The sequence below is a fragment of the Dermacentor silvarum genome, chromosome 1, assembly GCF_013339745.2.
Source record: "Dermacentor silvarum isolate Dsil-2018 chromosome 1, BIME_Dsil_1.4, whole genome shotgun sequence".
Lineage (NCBI taxonomy): Eukaryota > Metazoa > Arthropoda > Arachnida > Ixodida > Ixodidae > Dermacentor > Dermacentor silvarum.
The window spans coordinates 134,777,671-134,800,103 of record NC_051154.1 but is presented as its reverse complement, the minus strand read 5'-3'; the positions used below and the strand labels follow the sequence as shown (position 1 = coordinate 134,800,103).

Sequence of the window (22,433 nt, the reverse complement as noted above, 5' to 3'; positions counted from 1 at the left end):
CACACACACACACACACACACACACACACACACACACACACACACACACACACACACACACACACACACACACACACACACACACACACACACACACACACACACACACACACACACACACACACACACACACACACTGTTTCTCTCTCTCTTCTCTTTCTTTGTCTTTATCCAGTCGCGCTGCACATCGTAATCATGAATCCGAACCAAGTAGCCCGCCAACATGCTTTAACATTTCCAACTACATTGTCAAAGCGCAAAACACCCAATGCACGCACTCTCTTTTTTCCGCGCGCGTTTTATCAATCCGCACTCCTGTCGACGAGTCGTTCGCTGGACTGAAGGAGATGTGTTGTAAAACCTGCTGAATATCGCCTCTCTAGCGGTGATATTTTCTTAGGTGATTTAAGTCAGATGGAAGAGCGAAATGTTGTGTCATGACGCTTGTGGTCAGTGAGGCAAAAGCTCCGATGCTGCACCATCCGCGTAGGACGATAGTGCAGCATCGCAACTTTTTATAGAGCTGTTTTTCCTGAGGAATGATTCCAGTAATCCGCCGCTTCATTCCATAAATGATTCTAGGAACGAGGCTGCTGAGTCATGCAAGCCGGGAAGGGCAGCCAAATTGGCGTAGCATGTCGTCAAAATGCCTTTTACGGTTCTACTTAGGAGGGGGCAGGTTAAACCCCCCGGAACTTCTCCATTATATCCAATGCAACCTCTATTTTTTTAAACGTTTTTCACCAGATTCTTTGACACCGAGTATGCAGTCTTGTGTGCAACATTTGAAGTTCCCACTCTGCGTGTCTTGTGGTACAATCTACAACCAAGTGGTTCTTTGTGGCATTATCATGAACGCTCTGAAAACGTTTCCAAGTCACACAGAGCTATTTTAAGTTCTTTCAACGTCTCTTTCTGTTCCATCACTGGACGGGGAAAGCCCATGGCCCTGATGCAGAACCTTACATCTTACCTTAGACAACGATTCAAATATTCTCAGAACGAGTACGATTTAGCTGACGACCGATGCCCCAAAATCTGTACAAAGAACCCTGAACAGTTATCGTTCTCAAAGAAAATACACATTATCGCATAACATGCAGTTGCAATAAAAGTACTTGAATTAGAAAAAAAGAAAACTAACCAAATGCGAATAAGAGCTTACGCGCCACTACAGTCAAACCGGCTTGTATATTTCGTCCCATCTATTTGAGGAATTGTCTGGAGCAGGTTGTAAATCCGTAGCCATACAATTTTGAACGTTATAAACGTGAATAACCCCCTTATTTGGGACAAACACTTTAAAAAGTTGATGACGTGTGCTTTGTGGAAGTGTGCAGAAAAAGTGTCATCATTTCTCGGCCGCTCTCATTATAGTCATGAGAGGCTTTTACGTTTGTGATATGGTGATATCACCATGCCAGAAAACTGCAAAGTATAGATGGACACATTTACAACGTAAGCTGTTATGGGCTCATTCCAATAGCCGTTTCGGTTCGCGATGGTGTCCGCCGCCGCCGCCGCCGCTGGTGACCGTAACCGCTATCGCCGGAAATGCGAAAAAAAAAGTACCCGGTGCCCGCCCAGGCCCGCTGCGCGAGAGTCGGATACTTTACCACTGAGCCACGCAAGCGCTTGCTATCAGGCCACGGAAAAATGCCCTATAAACGCGCTCTAGGCAGGCGCGCAGGCGCAGCCGACGAGATGCGATTCAGACGAGGCGCGCAGTCAACGCGATCCCGACCCTCCGCCAGTATGGTGGCGCCATCTACTTAAAGTGCCTGCAAACGCAGCGTGCGCAGGCGCAGACGACGAGACGCGATTCAGACGAGGCACGCAATCAACGCGATCCCGAGCCTCCACCAGTATGGTGGCGCCATCTATTTAAGGTGCCTGCAAACGCAGCGTGCCCGACATGTTGCATATGGGGCTGACGCGCTGTAGTTTTGAAAGACGGTTGCGCGGCCTGGTGGCGTGCAACGAAGTTGGCTGGGTAGTTAAAGATGGACGGCGTCCCTTGAGTTACAGAGGTCTCGCTCACTTTGTGCGTTGTATGGAATTTTGTGAGCAGTTTTCAGACTCGAAAAGTGCTTGAAACGTACTCACAACCTTGTGCGCTACTGCCTGCATCGTCGGACATGGAAAGCGAGCGCTCTCTTCTTCGACAAATCGCGTCGAAAGAAGGGGGACCTGACGATTGCGCTGAGCAGCGCGCGGTAACGAAGCGCGTTGCCACCGTTATTGTTGCGTCGTAAATTGTCATGAACATGAGGGTCGTAATCTTGATGTGCGGTTCTACCGGTTCCCCGGAAAGCCGTACGAAGCGTAGGCACGGGAGCGCTGGATACGTGCTGTTTGACGCGTGAAGTAAGTACGCAAGAGAAACGCTGTCTGCTACATGTAGGGTATTTACAACCTTTCTTGCATGTGTTCTCTGTACTATATGCAGTCCTGACGGCACTGCCGCCTTGGGTGCCGACGCCGCACCTTGCCTTGCAAAAAATGAAAAAAAAAAAAATTGAAGCAAAAAAGTAAGCACTAAAAATATTAAGTTTTTTTAAAGGCACCAGGCAAGGTTAACCGGGCGAGGATAACAATGGGCTCCATGAAGGCCAGCGAATACCAGCCCAAAGTAGTTTCGGAGCGATCAGCCAACACGGGGCAGATAGCGAAACCACGGCTGTCAGCATGCGAATTTGTGAACTGCCATCGCTCACATGCACAATTTAAAGAATATTGTGGAGGCGATTGTTGAAAAATTTGCGCAACTGCCGTGCATGCTGAAAGTGCTTGCGCAATTGATTGTGCTGCAGAAACTGCATAGACCCGCGGCGGCACGAATGCGCGAATTCGGGCCGCCGACGACCGCGGCCAGCAGTCGCCGGTGGGCCTTTCATGATTCTGTTTCGTCGTTTATTGCAGATAATTTTGGGTTTCTTAAGAGTAATTTCTACGTCCATTCATTGTCGCTAATCGCGTGAACATGCCTCATAGAACTTACCTCTATTTCAATGTCGTATGACATTCACTGAACTTGCGAGTGGCAGCGCGCCTGCTGTGATCTCCTGCACGTGGTAAACGTACTGGGCGTTCAACAGCTTCCTGCCTTTTCGAAGAGTGCTTGGCCTGAAGAACTCTTGCACGCCTGAAATTCGCCTAAATCCTAACCGCACCAAAAGCGAAAGCGGTGGTCCATTGCGCTCCTGAGCTTTCAGCAGCAGACGGCCAACTTTTCGACAGCTCTAAACCAACGAACTCGCCGTTGGGGGTGCTGTTTAGCGGTGCTCTTGCAGCGCCGCCTAGGCAGCGAGTCTCCCCCATAGCAATTGCATGCTGCATGTAACTGGACCTGGTTAACTCAAGCAGGCTAGGTGACTATTTGTCACCAGCCCGTTTTGAAGATTCCAATAAACAATCATGATCATCATCATCATCATCAACAACAACAACGTACCGTGCCAGGGGTAATGGATAGTGAGATGTGCGCCACGTATTCTGGATACTTCTTCGGTACACGTTATGGCGTCTCCTCGCATGGTACGAATCGCTGCTGAAGAAGCGAATCGTAGAGCTACGTGCGCGGCTACAACCAGGCATCATCGGGCTAAGCAGACTGCTGTGCCACGGCCACTGGATAAAAAAAAGTGTGGCCTGCCACGTGCATCGAAAACGGTGTCATCCGCCGCGGCGCCACCAGCCGGGGATTGTTGTCGAGGATCGGCATAAAAAATGCGCCAGGAAAGCACTTGGAACGCCGTCGCACGTGAAGCCGACGCGTCCCAACCCTGTCAGCTAGCGCCGTCCGGCCCAGCCAAGCGGCCGATAATTCAACTACGGCTGAGACATTTGCTCCCTTTGCAGCCCGATTGGAGCGGCAGGCCGCAACATTTTTTTTATCCAGCGGCCGTGGCTGTGCAGAGAGCATTACAAGCCGAAGCTCGCCGTCGACGCCGGGCGGAGCGTTCAGATTGTTCTCGTCAAAATGAGGCGAATAGACTTTGCGGCGAAGACCCCGTTGCGCGTGGTGCCGAAATTGGAGCTACTCTTGAGCCGCTCCACCAGCTTACGTTGTGACTGTGCTGCGTGTGACGCGCAGGCCTGTGACTTTTTTGTGATCAGCTGGTGCAGGCGGTCTTCCCTTCAGGAAGATCTCGTGTCAATGTTGTACTGGTTACTTCTGAAGAGAGAAAAACTAAATCGACATGACGCTTCAAGTTTGTGTCCATGGAAGTTCCCCGTTGTGGTCTCGCCACATTGCCGTGAACGTACAGCATTGCTTGCCCTTATCCATTGATATTTTACAGCGTAAGCTGTTATGGGCTCATTCCAATAGCCGTTTCGGGTCGCGATGATGCCGCCGCCGGCGTCCGCCGCGTAACCGCTATCGCCGGAAACGCGAAAAAAAAGTACCCGATTCCCGCCGGGATCGAACCCGCGCCCGCTGCGTGGGAACCGGATACTCGACCACTAAGCCACGCAACCACTTGCTATCGGGCCGCGGAAAATACTCATATATAAGGCAAGCACGCAGGGGGAGACGACTCGAACCTCCGCCAGTATGGTGGCGCCATCTAGGTAAGATGCCTGCAAACGCAGCGTCCGCAGGCACAGACGACGATATGCGATTCAGACGAGGCGCGCAATCAACGCGCTCCCGAGCTGCCGAGTCTCCGCCAGTATGGTGGCGCCATGTAGCTGAGCTGCCTGCAAAGGCAGCTCAACTGCTCGACATGTAAGTTGCAGTTTTAAGGCTTGATCTGGCTCAGCAGACTGCTGTGCAGAGAGCACTACAAGCCGCAGCTTGCCGTCGACGCCGGGCGGACAGTTCAGATCATTCTCGTCAAAACTAGGCGAACAGACTGCCGCGAAGACCCTGTTGTGCGTGGTGCCCAAATTGGAGCTACTCTTGAGCCGCTCCACCAGCTTACGCTGTGACTGTGCTGCGTGTGCCGCGCAGGCCTGTGACTTTTTTTATGACGGCTCCATAAGATGTGCCTCTCAAGAACGATGCCGGCCCAGCGACGAGTCTTGATTATCCTTGGCAAATGAGCATCAATATAGGCATACGTAGAGATTATTCAGACGATTTAGGGGCGTGAGTGAGGAATGGTGGGTGGGGGAGGGATGCCTTTTAGGAAGAAAAACTGATACTTCATTTACGCACAAAACCATTCAATTTGTCTTCAGTCCCTCTTGTTCAATTCAGTCCATCTTGTTAGAAAATTAAATAAATAAATCTTTTGTACTGATGTTCAAAGCAAATATTGTTTGCACATATCGCACAACGAATAATCGATGTCGATGTGGCAGCTGCTCCATGAATGGTCTAAATAGAACGCGAGTTAAAACTCGTCTTTCCGGATTCGTCTGCTTCACGTATGCTCCTTCGTATCAGACGCCTCTTTGTTATCGATATCGGTAAAGGGTTGTCTACTTGCACGGTAATCACATGTGAATCGCAGAGTCCTTCTTTCAATGGAGAGAAGTACTATTCTTCAGACCGTGGGCCTAGATAGCCGTGTTGCCAATACGTTGATATCCAGGAAAAAAAATCACATCCTCTCACCTTACGGGCAACCATGGTGGGATGCGAAAGCATCGCGGGGGATGCGCATCGAGTTTCCGCTTCGTTTCACTTGGCAACGCAACCCAATGAAAGTTAGGGTGAGAGAATGCATTGAGAAGAGAGGAGACGTTTGTACGGGGTTGTTGCGTCTTTATTTAAAGATCGTACGTGATTCCTAGCATCGGTGCGCGCGGTATCTTGAAGACGCGGCCATTGCGCTTCGACTTTCCGAGCCCGGAGTCCGGGTCGGCTTGATAACGCTGACGTTCCACTTCAGCGTGCCGAAGGGGAGAGTTTCCTGCCGACGTTGACGTTTACGTTCGGCTTCCCGAGTCTTCCTGTGCTCCACGGCGGTGGCGCTGCCTCTAGTGCCACCGCCGACTAGTGCCCACGTTTACGTTGTTCATGGCATTTCGCACATCGTTGCACAGAGAGAGAATGAGGGAAGCCCAGCGAACGCGCACTTTATACTGCGCCGCGACACTTGCGCCGCCTACCGGCGTACCCTTAGAGAGAGATGGAGAGAGTGAGAGAGAGAGTTATATGCAATGATTTGCTGCGCCGCACCTGTGGCGGAGAGGGGGAGAGGGGAGGAGGAGAGCGCACACCTGCGTAGGAGAGGAGAATGAGGGAGAGTTGCGCATGCGCAGTATGGGTGCGGGCGCCGCAGACCGGACACTGCCCCGAGCATAAGATGCTCTCGCATCTAAAAAGGAAATCTGAAACATTTCTTTCATCTGTCATGCTCTATACAGGTAACAAGGTTCGATACATATTCTCGCGCTCCACGAACTAAAATAAAGTTTGTTGTGACAATTAATTATGCGTGTTAGCTTACGTACGTACGAGTATACATAAATAGTTATATTCCTTTGTTTTGAAGATCAAGCATGTAAGGTTAACTGGCTCAAATGCTATTTAGACTACCACTATTTTCTGGTGTTTGCTGAGAACTCTTCCGGATTATTCGTGTCATAATTTTATTGAAAACTATTTACTTTGAAAGATCAGGCTGATTATGGCGAATAGCTTACGCATTCGTGATTTATGTATCTTTTTTCTATGAACATTATATCACTGTAATAACAGTGATACCACGTATGAAAGAAACTGCTAAATAAAATGATACTGGAGCTGAAAAACACGACACTCATTCATGAGTTTAATGACATGTCTGTGCGGTGTTTTATAGTTTGAACATATGGATGTAAAGCCTTTCATATTCACAGATGCCATGGAAGTTTTTGCGAAATTTGTGGAGCAAGAATCTCCGGTTTCTTGTAAAATATCTCGTAAACATATTTTTTGTGCAAGGTATTTTCCTAGTTCGGCGAAAACTAGGGATGGTACTATTATTTTGTCCTTTAGCTCAGCGTATCTCTATGCCTCTAACATTGGCAAATGTATTGCTGGTCGAGGTTTACCTTCTTATGCACCATGGACCTTGTAGGGGTTTCTTGCTTTATTTTTTTTCGTCTGGTTTTTTTTCGTTAGCATACGCACGCGAATGTCTATTCACACTATACAGATGGTCAAATCAGAAGCGCGACCAAGACTACAAGCGACCTTCTGCTGCCTTTATGATTTCCAGGTCATCGATGAATTGATTGACATGGTGCACATTGCGTTGGACACTGTTGCGACCATGGCATGTGACAGACCAGCGTCTCATAGTAGAGCCTTAAAGTAGCATATGAAGTACGAGTAAGAGCCACCGCAGTTATCGTAAATCTTGTACTCAATGTACATCCGCCTTTATGTTTGCTTATAAATTTTGTTGAGTTTATGTATAAATTCATCCATTTTCCCCTAGCCATTCGTAGGTCATTGGTATGTACTGTGGCATATGAAAAAGTTGACAGTTAATGTTGTACGCCGAAGTCATATTAAACGACTCGAGTTGTCACAGTGATCATAATTAACTCTTTCCCTATTATATAAGGGGAAGGAACTACTGCAGTAACTGAAAATGTCATTTTTTTCTCAGAACCATAAGCCAATGGAACAAGTTACCATCCGATGTCGCAACGATTCTTTCAAACGATGCATTTTCAAACTCTATACGCCCACTGAAGTAAGATAGTGTTTTATTGCGATAGCAATTATATGGACACTCAAAAGCAGATTTCTGCCGTCGGCGTCGCCGTCGCCGTCGGCGTCGCCGTCGCCGTCGCCGTCGCCGTCGCCGTGAGGTTCCGTATGACGTCATTTGGAGATGAAATCGTCGCCGCGCGCCGAACGCTGTATGTGCGAGTGAAAGGGCGCGAGGGGCGCGTCTTTCACGGGGAGTGAACGCACGGCGGAGAACAAACGCGCGTTCTGCGCCGTGCTCGCTTAAGGGCTGCAGAAGTAGGCGTCTCTTTTCTCCTTTACAATCACCATATATGTAGAGCAAACGCGCCTTCTTCGGACGCGCGAGAGGCCGTGGGGGAGGGGGAGGGAAGGGAGGCGACGTTTAGCTGCGGCACCAAGTGCCTATTTATATCAGAGGCTCCAGCAACAGTCACCAACGCCGCACGCATTTTGAGCTAACGCGGGCAAAACGCCGATGGCGTCGACAACAGTTCTGCGTGTTGTTGCTACCAAAGCCGCTCACCTTACTTCGTATGACATTGCTGTGTTGCTATCGCATTCATTGCTTCGCCCTTAGGGCGAAACTGTGACATTTTTTTGTGTGTATGTGCGAGTATGAAAGTGTTCCGAGTACATGTTATTTGGCCTGCTTTATTGATTGGTTTTTTGTTTCCTCCCCCCCCCCCCCCCCCCGCTGTAATGCCTACGGGCGCTGTGGCTCTTGTGATAAATAAATAAATAAATAAATAAATAAATAAATAAATAAATAAATAAATAAATAAATAAATAAAAGGAACTTCTGAAGGAACTACTACACTCAATATTTAGTATAACACATAAACAGAAAGCAAAATGAACGCACTTTTCACGCATAAAGGTTTTATTAACGAGATGTATGTCATAAAAAAGATATAAATTGTTAAAATCAAGACTGTGCGATAAAGCTTAACAAACTTTGTTAAGACACGCCTGTATCTACTAAGAAAAAATGTTACGAAAATTATGAGATATACAAAATGCATTGCCGTCTATTAGGCAATACCTCCGAAAAAATCAAAAATTTTCATTGAACAGGTATTTCACTACAAAAATTTAACTGGCAGCACTACAGCTGGGCATGCCGGGCTGCGGCCGCCGATATTCCCGGCTGGCTTGCGTCGTCGCCGCTTTCAGACTCAAAGTCCGACGAAAAGTCAGCGTTCTATGACTCGCTGCTATTCGACGAATCGATAAGAACAGCCGCAGAAGCAGCGGAATCGCGATATCTGCGATCTCCCGAAGCGCGCGCGCTGTTTGCGTAGCCGGACATTTTTGCGTTCTGCTTCGATGATCGCGAAATTTTGGAGCGCCTTTAAAAATCACCGCTTGGGGGAAAAAAAGCGAACTGCTTAGAAAATAAAAATATAGTTTCTCCTCTTGCACGTCCGATGGAGCGGTGTGTCCGTGAGCGGCGCGGATCGAAGGTCTCGAAAGCGGTGTTTCAAACCATCGATAGCGGGCGGCCATTTTTCCATTCTCCTTTGACGATCGCGAAACTTGCTTAGAACTAATAGAACTGCTTAGAAAGCTAAATATAGTTCTCGTCCTTCACGTCCGATAGCGCAGTATATACGTCCGTGAGCGGTGCGGAAGGTCTCGAAAGTGGCGTTTCAAACCACCGATAGAGGGCTAACCATGCCCAATGGACGCGGTACGGAAACAGTTAATGACGTGACCATGACTGGCTATTCTTAATGTGAAGTATAAGTTATTAACTAGATTAAAGATTTGCGGCAGAACCCACCTCACGATGACTATTGACGGTAATTTTAGCATTGAATCAATGTAGCGACACAACGTATTGCCACCGACGAAGCGAGTTATGTATGAGGCGTGTACTGCAGCAGGATTCCTCTTTCGTGCTTCCCTAAGAACACGGGACGCCATCTAGCGCCGCTGCCGCGAAGCCTGCGCGTCGGCGTCAAAGAGTTTCGTCGAACAGCGGTACCTACGTAGTTCCGCATCTACAGTGACCCATGTCGGCGTTAAAATGGTTCGTTAAAGAGCGGCACGTATGTACACATTGCCACATACTGAGTTGGTCCTATGGTTGGCTTCGAACTCTGTTACCTCAGCACAGCATCCCGATGCGCTACCCATTCGACCACTGACTACCCAGTGACCCAGGTAGGCGGGAAAACGGTCACGTATACAGGGTGTCCCAACTATCATGCACCAAGATTTAAAAATATGCAAATGCCGCATAGCTGGACAGAACCAAGGTAATGTCGCTTGCCGTCACTTGGAGACACTCAGATTATTTCTTGCATTCCGGCTAATTACATAATTAGTCTTAACAACTTCTTAAATATTACAATTAGATGAAAAGCGTCAATGAGAAAATTGTAGAGCAACACGAAAAACTCCCGATACAGCTTTCTGTCGCTCAATACGTGCTACATAAAAGTGTTTTTCCGAGCGTGAAAGAAGCCCGCGAATACGCGCACAATTGCCGCGCGACTGGCCGCTCGAGGCACCTTGCGTGTATTCGCGCTCTTCTTTCGTCGGAAAGCTCGCAGATTTGCACAAGACTTGGAAAGGGATCGCGGAAGTTATACCACTTTCAGAATGCATATATAGAAAGTTCAAAAGTTGGGCTCTTTTGTACCCGTGCTCCTACCGAGAACGATAAGAAGGAGGATGTTACGCATTGTCAGATGTCTTAGATTCTCCCATACTTGACTTAGCCTGAAATGTCGCACTTTCTATCATCTGATTGTCCGATCCCCATTTAATGCACTTTGCGCCAAACCTGCTCTAACGAACATTGGCAAGAAGAATTGATCTGTGTGGTTTTATGCCCCGAAACAGGGCACGAATTATAAGAGGCGCCGTAGAGGAGATCTCCACATTCATTTCAACCACCTAAGGTTTCAACCACCATTCGTCACAATCTGAGTGCAAGGATGTTTCTGCATATCGGCTCCACCGGAATGTGGACGTCGCGGTCAGGAACCGAACATGCAACCTTGCGGTTAGCAGCAGAACGCCGTAGCCACGGAGCCACTGCGGTATGTACTCTGAAAGATTAAAGCGTATACTCTTCTTATCAACAGATCATATACCGCGCTGCGCAATAATTGCAGTCGTTGCTTCCAGTTCAATAATACCAACACACAATCCACGGTAGCTCAGTGGCTGCGGCGTTCTGCTGCTGAGCGCGGATTCTACTGCTGAGCCTGATAGCTGCCATCCGATAAAAGCGGAATGAAAAAAAAAAGAAAAGACAAGAAAAAAAAAAACAACAACTTATGTATCACACCTTGAGTGCATGTTAACGAATCCCAGTTCAAAATTACCCCTCTACTGCGGCGTCTCTCATCGCCCATGTGTCGTTTTGGGAGCTGAAAGTCAAACAAATCAATCCACCAATTATTCACGCAAGTTCTGGTTAGTGTAGTGTTGCCATGCTCTTTCTTAAGACGTATAGCTTTTGAGCAAACGAGTACAGAAACTGCGCAGGTTTCTACTATATGCACATAATGTCCACGGTGATTGCGCGAGCCGTTCGGTGATCGCGTGCGTTGCCAGCAGGACGGTGGCCCGACATACAGTTGCTCTGGGTTCGTCGTGGATGGGCCTCAATGGCAACGATAAGGCAGCCAGCGAAAGAGATACCTGCACTGAGTGCACAGCGCATGAGGCGGCGTCCACAGCGTGCGCTGGTCGCAACGCCGGACCGCGGCTCGCGAGCGTTGTTATTCCCCCTGCTGCATTATTGATGCTCTTCGCCGCGGACCTAATGAAGTGGGACAAAAGACTGAGCAGCGAGTCCGGACCCGCCCTGAGCTCGTTGCCACGCCCCGCGCGTCGCCGGGCGAGAGGAGAGTTCGTTCTCGTGGGCCGGCGGGGATTTTTCTACCACTTTTCCCTTGAATCCCGGACGCTTTTTCACTTTGTTGCATCCTTAGGCTGGCCACGTATTTTGTGTACTTTTTCGCTCGTTGCTTCGTGCCCTTAATCCTGATATCTGTGAGCCGCATTGTCCCTTCGCACTGAGTAGAAAGGAGGCACAGGAAACGCTGTCCCTAACACGAGAGAAACCGCAGTCGCTGCAGAGAGAGAGCGTCGCGGAAAGCAGAAAGCCAGCGCCTTTCATGAAGACATATTGCGGTCCTACGCAATTTGTCGGGCATGTTGAGTTCTTGGCTGTAGAACTTGCGTTTCTGACTGGGCGGGGCTTTGTGCTGGCTGTATTTGGAGCTATTACGGAATGAGCTGAGCTTAGGAGAGAGGACAGCTAGCTTTTCACCATTTCTTCGAACCGCATTGATCATTAAATGCGGTATTGTTTGATGTCTTCATCTGAAATAACTGCATAAAAAATACTCTCCGCTCTGGCTCAGTGGCCATGGCGTTTTGTGTCTGAGCATGAGGTCGCGGATTTTATTCCTGGCCACAGAGGGTGTATATAAATGTGGGTGCAATGAAAAAAAAAAAATACCGCTCGTATAACGCCGATTTTGGTTCACGTTAAAAACGCCACATGGTCAAAATTAATACGGGGCCCTATAATATACGGCGGCTCTCGTAGGAGATCTGGTGTTGCTTTGGAATGTTAAACTTCATGAATTACCATATAAAAAGTATTGGTAATTGAGCTGTTCCTATAACATCCGTTGGCGTCTTTCTTTTTCTTCTCAACGTCAGCGTCAGTGTCCCCAAGATACATACAAGAAGACAGTCGTGGCTATACCTAACGTTTTGTCACATGAAGTTAAGAAAGTAGGCAGTCAATACGGGATCAACGTTGCGTTTATATATGGCTGAATATTAGTTGGAAACATGTTCGTCATCGTGCAGTGAAAGAAACACCAGTTGAACGGCCAATGAATGAACCCGATAGGTGTTACGTAAAACGTACTAACAAGTTTGTAGAATGTCGTACAGGATTAGTTTATAAAGTTTCTCTTTAGCTACGTTCGCGTTCTTATAGGGCAGACAGGCTATTGCATTATTTGTAGATTAAGTAACCACAAGTCGGTGGTAGGGTGGAACGGTGTGTTCCACCGATTCGATTCAATGTCGTGACTGTAACTGTACTCCAAAATTTGCCGACAGTGAAGTTCGGTTCAGACGTAGGCATGAAGAGTGCGTTTTATGGTGGAGGCGCGGTGCATCAATTATAGCGGTGGCACGTGCGTAAATCAGACCTCGAGTATCTTGCTTAATGACTAATCATCATGCCTAAACTGTTATCTGTCACGAGTGCCCCTGCTTGTTCATAATTGACGGGTTGCGGCTGCCTTCCCATGAGCCTGCGCATATAGTTTTTTTCTCCTTTTCCGTCAGTAGGCGCGTTTTTATTTGATAGTCGGCTTTTGTGTTGTTCTTTTGGTTCTTGTGACTGTGTTTCGTATATACGCACGCCTTTACGTATTATATATGACTATCCAAAGCTGCATTGTACACACACCTAACGGGATTTGCATTACAGGTGCTTGGCCACTTATGCGATCACACGGCGTCGTCTCGTGTCATTACGCCATTGCAAAAAAATAAAAAAATCGGTGATCTTTATGCGAGACGCATATCTCTATCAATGCTGTTGCGTCCGCAAGAACATATGCTTTGTCCTCAACGCGATGAAAGGTTAGTGTTAGAGTTATTTTGTTCTTCTGGAGTCACCTCAAGTGCTCCCACAGCCACCTGTATACGAAAGCAAACTATTTGCCGCTGCAAATAGTTTGTGGGCACATGTGGGCACATATTAGTTCACCGAGTCCACGTTCCGCACCTCTCCATACAGCGTACAAAAAGTAAGTCACTGTGTGCACTTGCGTGACATCTTACTCGCTTACGATAGGTGCAACCTGACATCACTTACGCAATGTCAGGTTGCACCTATCGCTTGCCCACTTTTGCTTGGGTTCGTTCGTCTGTCACCGCGTGCGTAAAATTTCTGACCCACCGTTCAGTGAAATGATGATGTGTCTCGGATTCGTCATATTTTCCTTGAATTCCTGCTGCGCCTCGTTTGATGTAAAACGGCCTTCGTTGTATTCTAAATTCCCTCTCCGAAACCACTCACAATGCAGCGATGAAGCACTTAATAAACATGGCTGTCGATTGCACAAAACAAGAGAACGACTTTAAGAAGACAAACTGCGCTGCATGTTACACGTTGTAAAAAAAAAAAGGTGCCAGTGTATTTTTTTTTGTGGCTGCTACCGTATAGCACATACAGGATGTTTTTTTAGTTCCACCAAATTTTTGAAAATTGCCTGTGTCAGATAGCACAATTATAACCCTTAATCTAGGTTACTCGATGAGGAGGCTATTTGTTCTACGAGAAGTCAAATGCTTAGTTGAATAATTAACATAATTACGCTAATAAACGTAATAATTAATTACTTATTTTAATACAAATTAACGTATTTCAATCCGCGAATTGTAGCTAGTGAGTATATGCAAGGCATATCGAGTTAGAACGAATTCTCAGGACTTCACGAGTTTCGAGATAATAATTTTCTCTGTGTCCGACGAAAAGCATTGGCGTTCCAGTTACTTTTGTGCGTAAATCCATTAGAAAAGACGTTTTCATTAAAACGTGAGTGGAACAACAGTGCATTTTTACCCCAAGTTTTACCACAAGTTTGATGTCTGACAGGCTCACTAGCTACAATTCGTAGATTGAAATATGTGTCATAAAATAATTAATTAAAAAGTTATTTAGCGTAAGTATGCTAATCATCCAATTGAGCATGTTGATTTCTCGTAAATGTAATGACCGCCTTATCGTGCAATTTAAATCAAAGGTTAGAATTGTGCTATCTGCCACAGGCAATTAAAAATATTCGTGCAGCTAAAAAAAACAACAAAAATACCCTGTATAGACCTCCTTAATCACACCCTGCACGAACTGAAAAATGCAGTGCAACCGGGCCACCGATACCATATCGCTGAGCTCATATCTGGTGCGATGCGAACGCACGCTGTTTCAAAAAGATTTCCATAGTTCCATGGTAGTTTTCTTTAATTTTAGACGCCGCATTTGGTTTACCACATCAGAATTCACAGAGACACCGCTGATGGGAAGCACGCATGTCTGTTTTTTTTTTCGTCTGTAAAGCATAGCAATGCGAACAACTAAGCGATTCATACCTGCTGCTTCTTGTATGCTTCATCTGCCTTTTAAAGCGAAGCTTTCTATGTCTCACTGATTCGTCCGTGAGCGCCGAAAACGCACTGCAGGAACGCCAACTTACACAATGGAACTATCTGCGCATCTGCGCAATCAATAGAACGGCGCACGACATACGTATCCTAGAACACTACAGTTTACATTTGCAGGTGTACCGATAAGCACAATGGGAACTGCAACGCCACGCTACCCAGACGAACTGCATATACGCATTGCATTACGCGCCTCACGCAATGCATTCCCGGCCGTCGCCATGGGTAGGCCGCTGGTGCAGCGCACGGCAGAAGAGGCTGCCGTACGCGAACGTAAGCGCGAGCGCCATCGTGCCCGTAAGGCCGATCTGATGTATCGGCAACGACAGAGCCTCTGACCATCTACCACAGCAATAACAAGGCAATACTGTGCAAGTCTAGAGTCGTCCGTGAAAGTGTGAGTGTGTGCGTGTAATCAACGGCTACATGATCTAAAGAAAGGCTATGCAACTTAACGAAGTGTGTCTTCATTCAACTTCAACGTTCAAAAAATACAATCCTAAACAAGCAATCAAATCACATATGCATCGCATCGGGTCGCTCAGCATTTCTTCGGCTCGTGGCGTGGTCATTGGCTTTGGACTTTGACTTTCAATCAGTTTGCATAGGAGAAACCTTCGCATTCAACCATCTTTCTTTGAGAAAGGGGCTTTGATTTTTTTATTGCTTTCCTGTAAACCAATACTTGTATGAGCTGAAGGCAACAACAGCGCAAACATGGTGTTTTTTTCGCCGCAGCTTTGGCAGCGAGTTCGCGATCGATGTGGACGACCTGGACCAGACGGAGGAGGAGGTGAAGGAGAATGTGCGAATGAACAAAAGCATAATCGAAACGTGCAAAAATCAACCATGGCCCATGAATAAAAAGTACAAGATGCTCAGGTAAGACAAGTTTTGCACCAATCAGGTAGGAAGCTGGTGGGTAATTGCTGACTAAACCTTTCGGGGGGATGATCTGTAAGTGTGCAGTATTAACGAAGAATGAATGAACGCAAAATCACTTAACGGGTGGCCTTTGTGAGCCCCTTGATGGCTTGCATAACACGTCCAGCAGTAGCTATAACTATGTATACCACTCGTGGTGTGCTAATAGCTCTAGCGCGACGCAATAGGCGGCTCGAAAGCACGGGTCGGCACGCGCTTTTCACTGTTCTCGCGCGGCACGTTGTTAAACATTTACTCACTTCCTTTTGTCCTTAAAGTGCTGCGGTGAATAGATTTCGGAAGGAGGGCGGAATGGGAAAAGGGTTATGTTATTCATTTTCGTCGTGGGAGCCCATGCATTGAACTTGTACGGGTCGAGATGGAGAAGCCTGGTGTCAGTGACCGAAGCCCCACGGTCATCCAGGAATTGTCGTTGCAATCATCATAGCTCGTTGGTGGCCACACCAGTGCCTTGCAGAATCGGCACTGCTCAGGTTTAGAGGCGATTGGTCGCTACTCTATCGGCGATTGAAGCAAGAGACCGATGTCTGCGGCCAGAGCATACAACGGGCAGTACAAGACTGGGCGTTTCAGGTCCGCCTGTAGTGCGATTATCCTGGGTGTTTTCTGTGACAATGCTGCACGGGATGGGAGTAAGGAGGGTTCTAGTGTGTACCGGCCGGAGCAAAACCGGCGAGCAGAAGCATGTAAAGCCACTCACAGAAACTTTCCAAATTCAGTTGCCAGAAAAATAAAGAAGGCTGAATTTTTCGGCAATTTATTCATGCAGCCAGTAATTGAAGTTAAGGGTTATCGTGTTGAACAGGAATTCTTGGGAAGGAGTGCCACGTTGGCAGTAACTGGCTTCAGTTATGAGAGAAGTTGATGAAAACTCAAAGCAAAGGGCCAGAATCTAAAAGTCGTCTTTATGTGCGTAAAATAAAAATAAAAGCTACAATATCTTCAGATGAAGCCCCTCGTCAACGCCAAGAAGCAGCTAAGCTTGTTTGCAAAACGCTGACGAGATTGACGCTGCTTGAGTGATTAGCTTGAACATGACAAGTTTAGGGCCTTCTGGTTTTGACATTTCTCAGCCTCTGCATTGGGACAAAGACGATTAAAAAGGAGAGGCGTTAGGTATTAAAAATTAAATCGTTTTATAGCTGTTTGTAAGGTTTGGCGCCAGCACCCATTGTCTGTTTACTTTTCTTGCGGCGTCATACAAGCCAAATGCGCAAACCTCACAGGCACCGTCTCACTTACAGCGTTGCACCACAGGGATGAAGCACTGATGTATCCAAATATATGGCCAATAACGAGGCTGGTGCCTGACATCGCGTATACAGAATAATATCAGAAGAGACGATCGACGAACACAAAAACATGTAATCTTGTAGGTTGCCTGATCACACTTAGTCTGGTTGTGCATTTAATCGGCCATCGCGATAAGCGAGGTGTTTCTTCCTGCCGTAGACGAGGTGACGAAGCTTTGCATGCTGTAACCGTGGACTAGGTCCGTGGGAGTCGCTTTAGATTTCTTGCCACCAGGCAGATTTTGTATTGCCTTCGCTGTATGCTTTTGCCCACATAAAGTTTGCTCACTTTAAATAATTGACTTTCCTCGGGCTTTATCAAGAAAAGACCAGCGGAGCTTCGGGAAGCAGGGATACGAATTTAGCCTGTCCGCTCTGGCTAATACATGTTCCACGGGGAAATATTTTCACATACTGGGGGGAGTTAGAGAAACTGCCGCTAACAATGATATTTTGCTTTAGACATTACACTTAGTATAATTACATCTTAAACAATGGAGTGGTCACTGTTCAAATCCAAATAATATATTCATAGACAAAAATATCTTGCTAGAACACCCAAATATTACCAACGATTTGTATAATGACTTTGAACATAGCGTTGATAATGCGATTACAGCATTTAAATCCGGGTGGGACACGTGAGCACATTGCAAGATTTGGGGCTGTATCAGCGAAACATGCGCACGACGAAAATGCCAAAGTTAGTTAGTACTTGAATTTGTAGTAACGTAATATCTGGTGCTTAATGCAGCCATTGCTATTTCCAGACGTGCCAAGGCTTACGTCAAAAAGCATGAAGGTGAACTCGCTCAAAGTAAGCAGGCCAGAGATGTACTTGCAAAGTACACGATACTTCTGAACAACGTAAGTAGCAAATCAATTCCAGTGATCAGACAGCCCCAGCAAAAAAAAAAAAAAAAAGCAGCATTTTGTATTGTAAGAAAACACTCGATGACGATTTGTGTCACTGGTTATAGTTGACGGTCTTACACTGCGTGCTTTATCTTCAAGACTCGTTTCACCTTCTTTAAACATTTCCATCCATCTCTGCACATTAGTCTTGTCAACGGTGTCATCTCCGTAAACATGCATAATAGTCTTCAGTGAATGTCGGACAGCCTGTAGTCCTCCTTGCTTAAAACTCACCCACTGCCCTTTCTTCTGCTTGAAATCCATTAGTCACGTGCAATGAAGAAGAAGGGATATTATGGGATAGTGTAGAGAAACATTTGCTCTACAAATACGTAGAATATAAAAACGGATGCAAGTTAATAGGAAATGTTATACCCGTCGCGGTGGCTCAGTCAGCTACGGCGTTGCGCAGCTGAGCACGAGATCGCGGGATCGAATCCCGGCCGCGGCGGCCACATTTGGAAGGAGGTGAAATGCAAGAACGCCCGTGTGTTTGCGTTGTAGTGCACGTTAAAGAACCCCAGGTGGTCAAAATTAATCCGGAGCCCTCCACTACGGCGTGCCTCCTAATGAAAACTGGTTGTGGCACGTGAAATCCCAGAAAGAAGAAGAAAATGTTATGCCAACTTTTGCATTTCTTCTGGTGCAACCCTCGTATATGAAATGAGAGAAGGCTTCTGTTATTAACTTGTTCAGAATGACGTATGCACTACACGAATGTTGTAAGCGCTCCTGGACTGGCTGACGTTGTAAAAGCTCCACTTTCTCATTGTATTTCAATTGGTTATCGCATTGGTAATCTGAATGATGTTGGTTCAACTCCCACGTGCGGCAAGTTGTTTTTTCGTCCACATTCATTTCCCTTTACCTCATCAGTTCTATATTTCAACTAAAGAAACAGTTAATTTCATCTAATGCTTTCCTTGACTTCATTGTCTGTGGGCAACTGTTGTAAGAAGCACTTGTCACTGGTTCGCCGCCTTTGCTAATATAATCACTATTACGATTCACTACCCGGCGTGGGCGCTTAGTGGCAGCTATGACGTTGCGCTGCTACGTACGAGGTCGCGGGATCAGATCCCGGCCGCGGCGGCCGCATTTAGACGGGGCGAAATGCAAGAACGGTTACCTTGAATTGGGCGCACGTTAAAAAACCCCAGGTGGTCAAAATTATTCCGGAGTCCCCCAATACGGGGTACCTCACCATAATCATATCATGCTTGTGGCACGTAACACCCCAAAACTTAATAATTATGATTCGCTGGCACCTGCTGTCGTGAATCATTCTAGTGTACAAGACAATACTCAGAAGGGTATTCGCACGCTAAAGTGGCTTGAAGGAACAGGAGATGGTTAATCAGGATAGCAAACATTTTAGAGAAGACAGATGGTGCGGATGAAAACATTTTGAATTTGGCCCCGGGCTTGGAATTCTCAAATCTATTCGTACTCAAGAAGGGTTCCTAACTATCACTGCTGCCCAGTAATAATAGCATGAGCACAGCAAGCGAGATGATAGCAAAGACACACGTATGTGATGAGCACTTAAATAGAAATTATTAATTTTGTGAATGCAGCACCATTTGCATCTGCGAGCGGCTTTGCATCAACACTTTGACGATCAAGCCCTAGCTGTACCCTAGCTGTACATAGCCCTAGCTGCATCAAGCCCTAGCTGCTTGTACCAATGTCGCCAGAGATCAGCCGTATACTCGTTCATGCCCTTGCTTGCCGTAAACGAGCCACACTCGTTAACTCAATTCGCGTTTTACATTAGAGTTGCGGTATTTAAACATTTTCTTTGACGTCTTACATTCCTTTCGTTATTATCTGCTCAGATAATTACGCTCGACCTTACAAGTGTGCTTAGGGAACATATCTTTTTGCAGCAGATGACCTTCAATAATGCTTGTGTTGAATATGGAATAAACCGCCAATGCAATATCTTTTTCGAACCTGGATAAAACTGGCAGTAAAATTGCTAGAACATAAAAAATATCTAAATATTGTGGACATTTCTTACAAAAAAATTTTGAGTTAAAGGGTTTATGTTGCCCGGTGTTTATACACTGTTGTTGCCAAGTGATTTTTGTTGCGCGTTGCACTATTCAAGCATGAGCGGGCTGTTTTGGCTGCCGTTGTTGTCATCTTAATGTTTTGCAGTCATGGCATCGGCTGCAACGCGAGGTGGCGGAACTAGTTGTGACACTGACGCCATGGGAAATGCGTATCAAGAGAATCGAAAGTAAGTACCGGATCCATACAGCCGTGTTCCTTCTCACTTCAATGTTATATTAAATATTCCTAATCACTTGCATGGCGCTCTTTGGTCAGACCTGGCCCTTGCGCCATAAAACATCACATATAATCAAGTACCGGATCCTCAACTATTCGCGCGAGAAATCACTTCACTGTCACGATCCGTAGTAGTTAAACTTGGCATAACTTGCAAGAGGCATAGTTCGCTTGGCACACGATTATGATGGCGGGAAATGTTGAAATAAACTACCAAAAAGACACACAAGAATGTAGTGGTTTGAATTCCGACCAGCTGTTGGATTTCGATGCGGGAATATGGCATTCAGGAGTAGTGCGCGATAGCTCCGGCTGTGGGGTGCATATTGAGTAGACCAGTAATTGATCGGTCAGCCCATGCATGAGCATCAAGAGACCGCCAGGCACTGAGCATGTGGTACGCCTTTCTTGATACTAAAGTATTTAGCCTCTTCTGTTTGTTTGCTGACATCAAGGCGTACGCGCGATTGTATTAACTGTACTTTCGCGTCACATATCCTATAACAGGTGGTACTCTGGGAATTTCTGCTTAATGAGCGTGACTTTATCACCGCCTGGCCTCAATTCCGCCATTGCAACGTGTGCCCTAAGTGAACAATGAAAAAAGTACCCACTGAAACTGTTAAATATTAACTGAACATCGTGATTTGCCGAACAAGCAATGTCTTTCTAAAAAATCCACCTGGAGGAGTGCATTATTAGTGCTTACTTACCTGCGAGTACACATAAACGAACGAAAGACCTACTCAAGCATCTACAAGTTAATCTAAGGATAAAGGGGAAGCGGAGTGCAGCAATAAAAAAACATAGAGCACTTTAGGGCTACAATAAATATAAGGTGGTGCTAGAAATTTGGAAAGTAGTAATGGTGCCAGCGCTAACGTTCGCAAATGCCTTTCTGTGCTTAAAATAGACATCTTCTCGCAGTTGGAAGTTAACCAAAGATCGGTAGGCCGGTTGGCTTTCGGGGCCCACGGTAAAACCACAAATGAGGAAGTGCAGAATGACATGGGTTGGGCTTCTCTTGAAATCTGAGAAGTGCAGAGTAAAATTTGTTTTGAAGACTCAGCAACATGTATGAAAATAAATGGGCGGCTAAAGTGCACAATTATCTGTACCGCAAAATCGTGGACACGGAATGGAGGAAGAAGTCAAGGAAGTTGGCAGCCAAGTACAGTGTAATGTAATGAGTAAATAGACAACCCGGAGTTGCCAAAAAGAACGCGAAAGAAACAGAGACAGTAAATTGGATGCAAAGGACGGAAACAAAAAACACCATGGTGATTTACAAATATGGAAAGCAAGAAATCACAAAGGGAAATCTGTACGGTCACACAAAGGACAGTGCCTTGCCATTGAGGCCCGAGCTGGTTGCCTAAGGACAAAAACATACCGGAGAAAATATTCACAACATAATGTCTGCTGTTGAAAAAATTTCGAGAAAACTCAGCACACCATAATGACATACGAAAGTGTTCACCCAGCGGAATCCGTAGGTAACGCCCAACTTCTAAAAGCGCTGGGATTTAAAGCGAATAGAAGCATTACCCGTCAGCTGTCGGGAGAAGCAAGATACGTCTAGAATATTCTCAAAAAAAAAAAAAAAAAGAAGGCAGGGAGGAGATTGTTGGAACCAGACCCGTTACAAGCATGGGTAACTGTACAAGGTAGATATCGAGATTTTAAAGAAGAAATATAATATTAAGTAGAGATGGACGAAATGATAGAATTGCTAGTATGTATAGATTACCTGATTAGCTAAAGTAGGCGAGATGACTATTTGTCACAGCCCCGTTTTGAAGGGGATGCCAATAAACATCATTATCACCACCAACACCACAACCACCATCATAATCGTCATTATCATCAAGCACGGGCAACTAATAAAAAACTTGGAAAAAGAAAGAAGCAGGTGGCCTGATCAGAGTAGCATGGTATATGGCATGCTGGTTTGTGTTAGCGTAACGCGATCCAAGTAAAAAAAAAAAAAAAAGAGAGAAATCGGAGAAAGAGAGGTTGACAAGCGGATTCACGCAATGCTACACTGCTCTTATTTCTCTCCACTGTTTTTTATTCCCTGTTTTTTTTTTTCACTGGCGGTATCGTAGAGATGCAGTGAGAGTACACTTGTA

General features: G+C 46.2%; 1 protein-coding gene across 1 annotated transcript in view; it reads left to right on the top strand.

Moving 5' to 3' along the window:
• LOC119461085 (transmembrane channel-like protein) overlaps positions 1 to 22,433 on the top strand; it is an 86,394-nt gene that overhangs the window by 1,161 nt on the left and 62,800 nt on the right. The window contains exons 2-4 of the mRNA XM_049669307.1: positions 15,593 to 15,736; positions 17,862 to 17,958; positions 20,170 to 20,251. Coding sequence (XP_049525264.1) covers positions 15,593 to 15,736; positions 17,862 to 17,958; positions 20,170 to 20,251 — 323 coding nt within the window. The remainder of the gene's footprint in view (positions 1 to 15,592; positions 15,737 to 17,861; positions 17,959 to 20,169; positions 20,252 to 22,433) is intronic.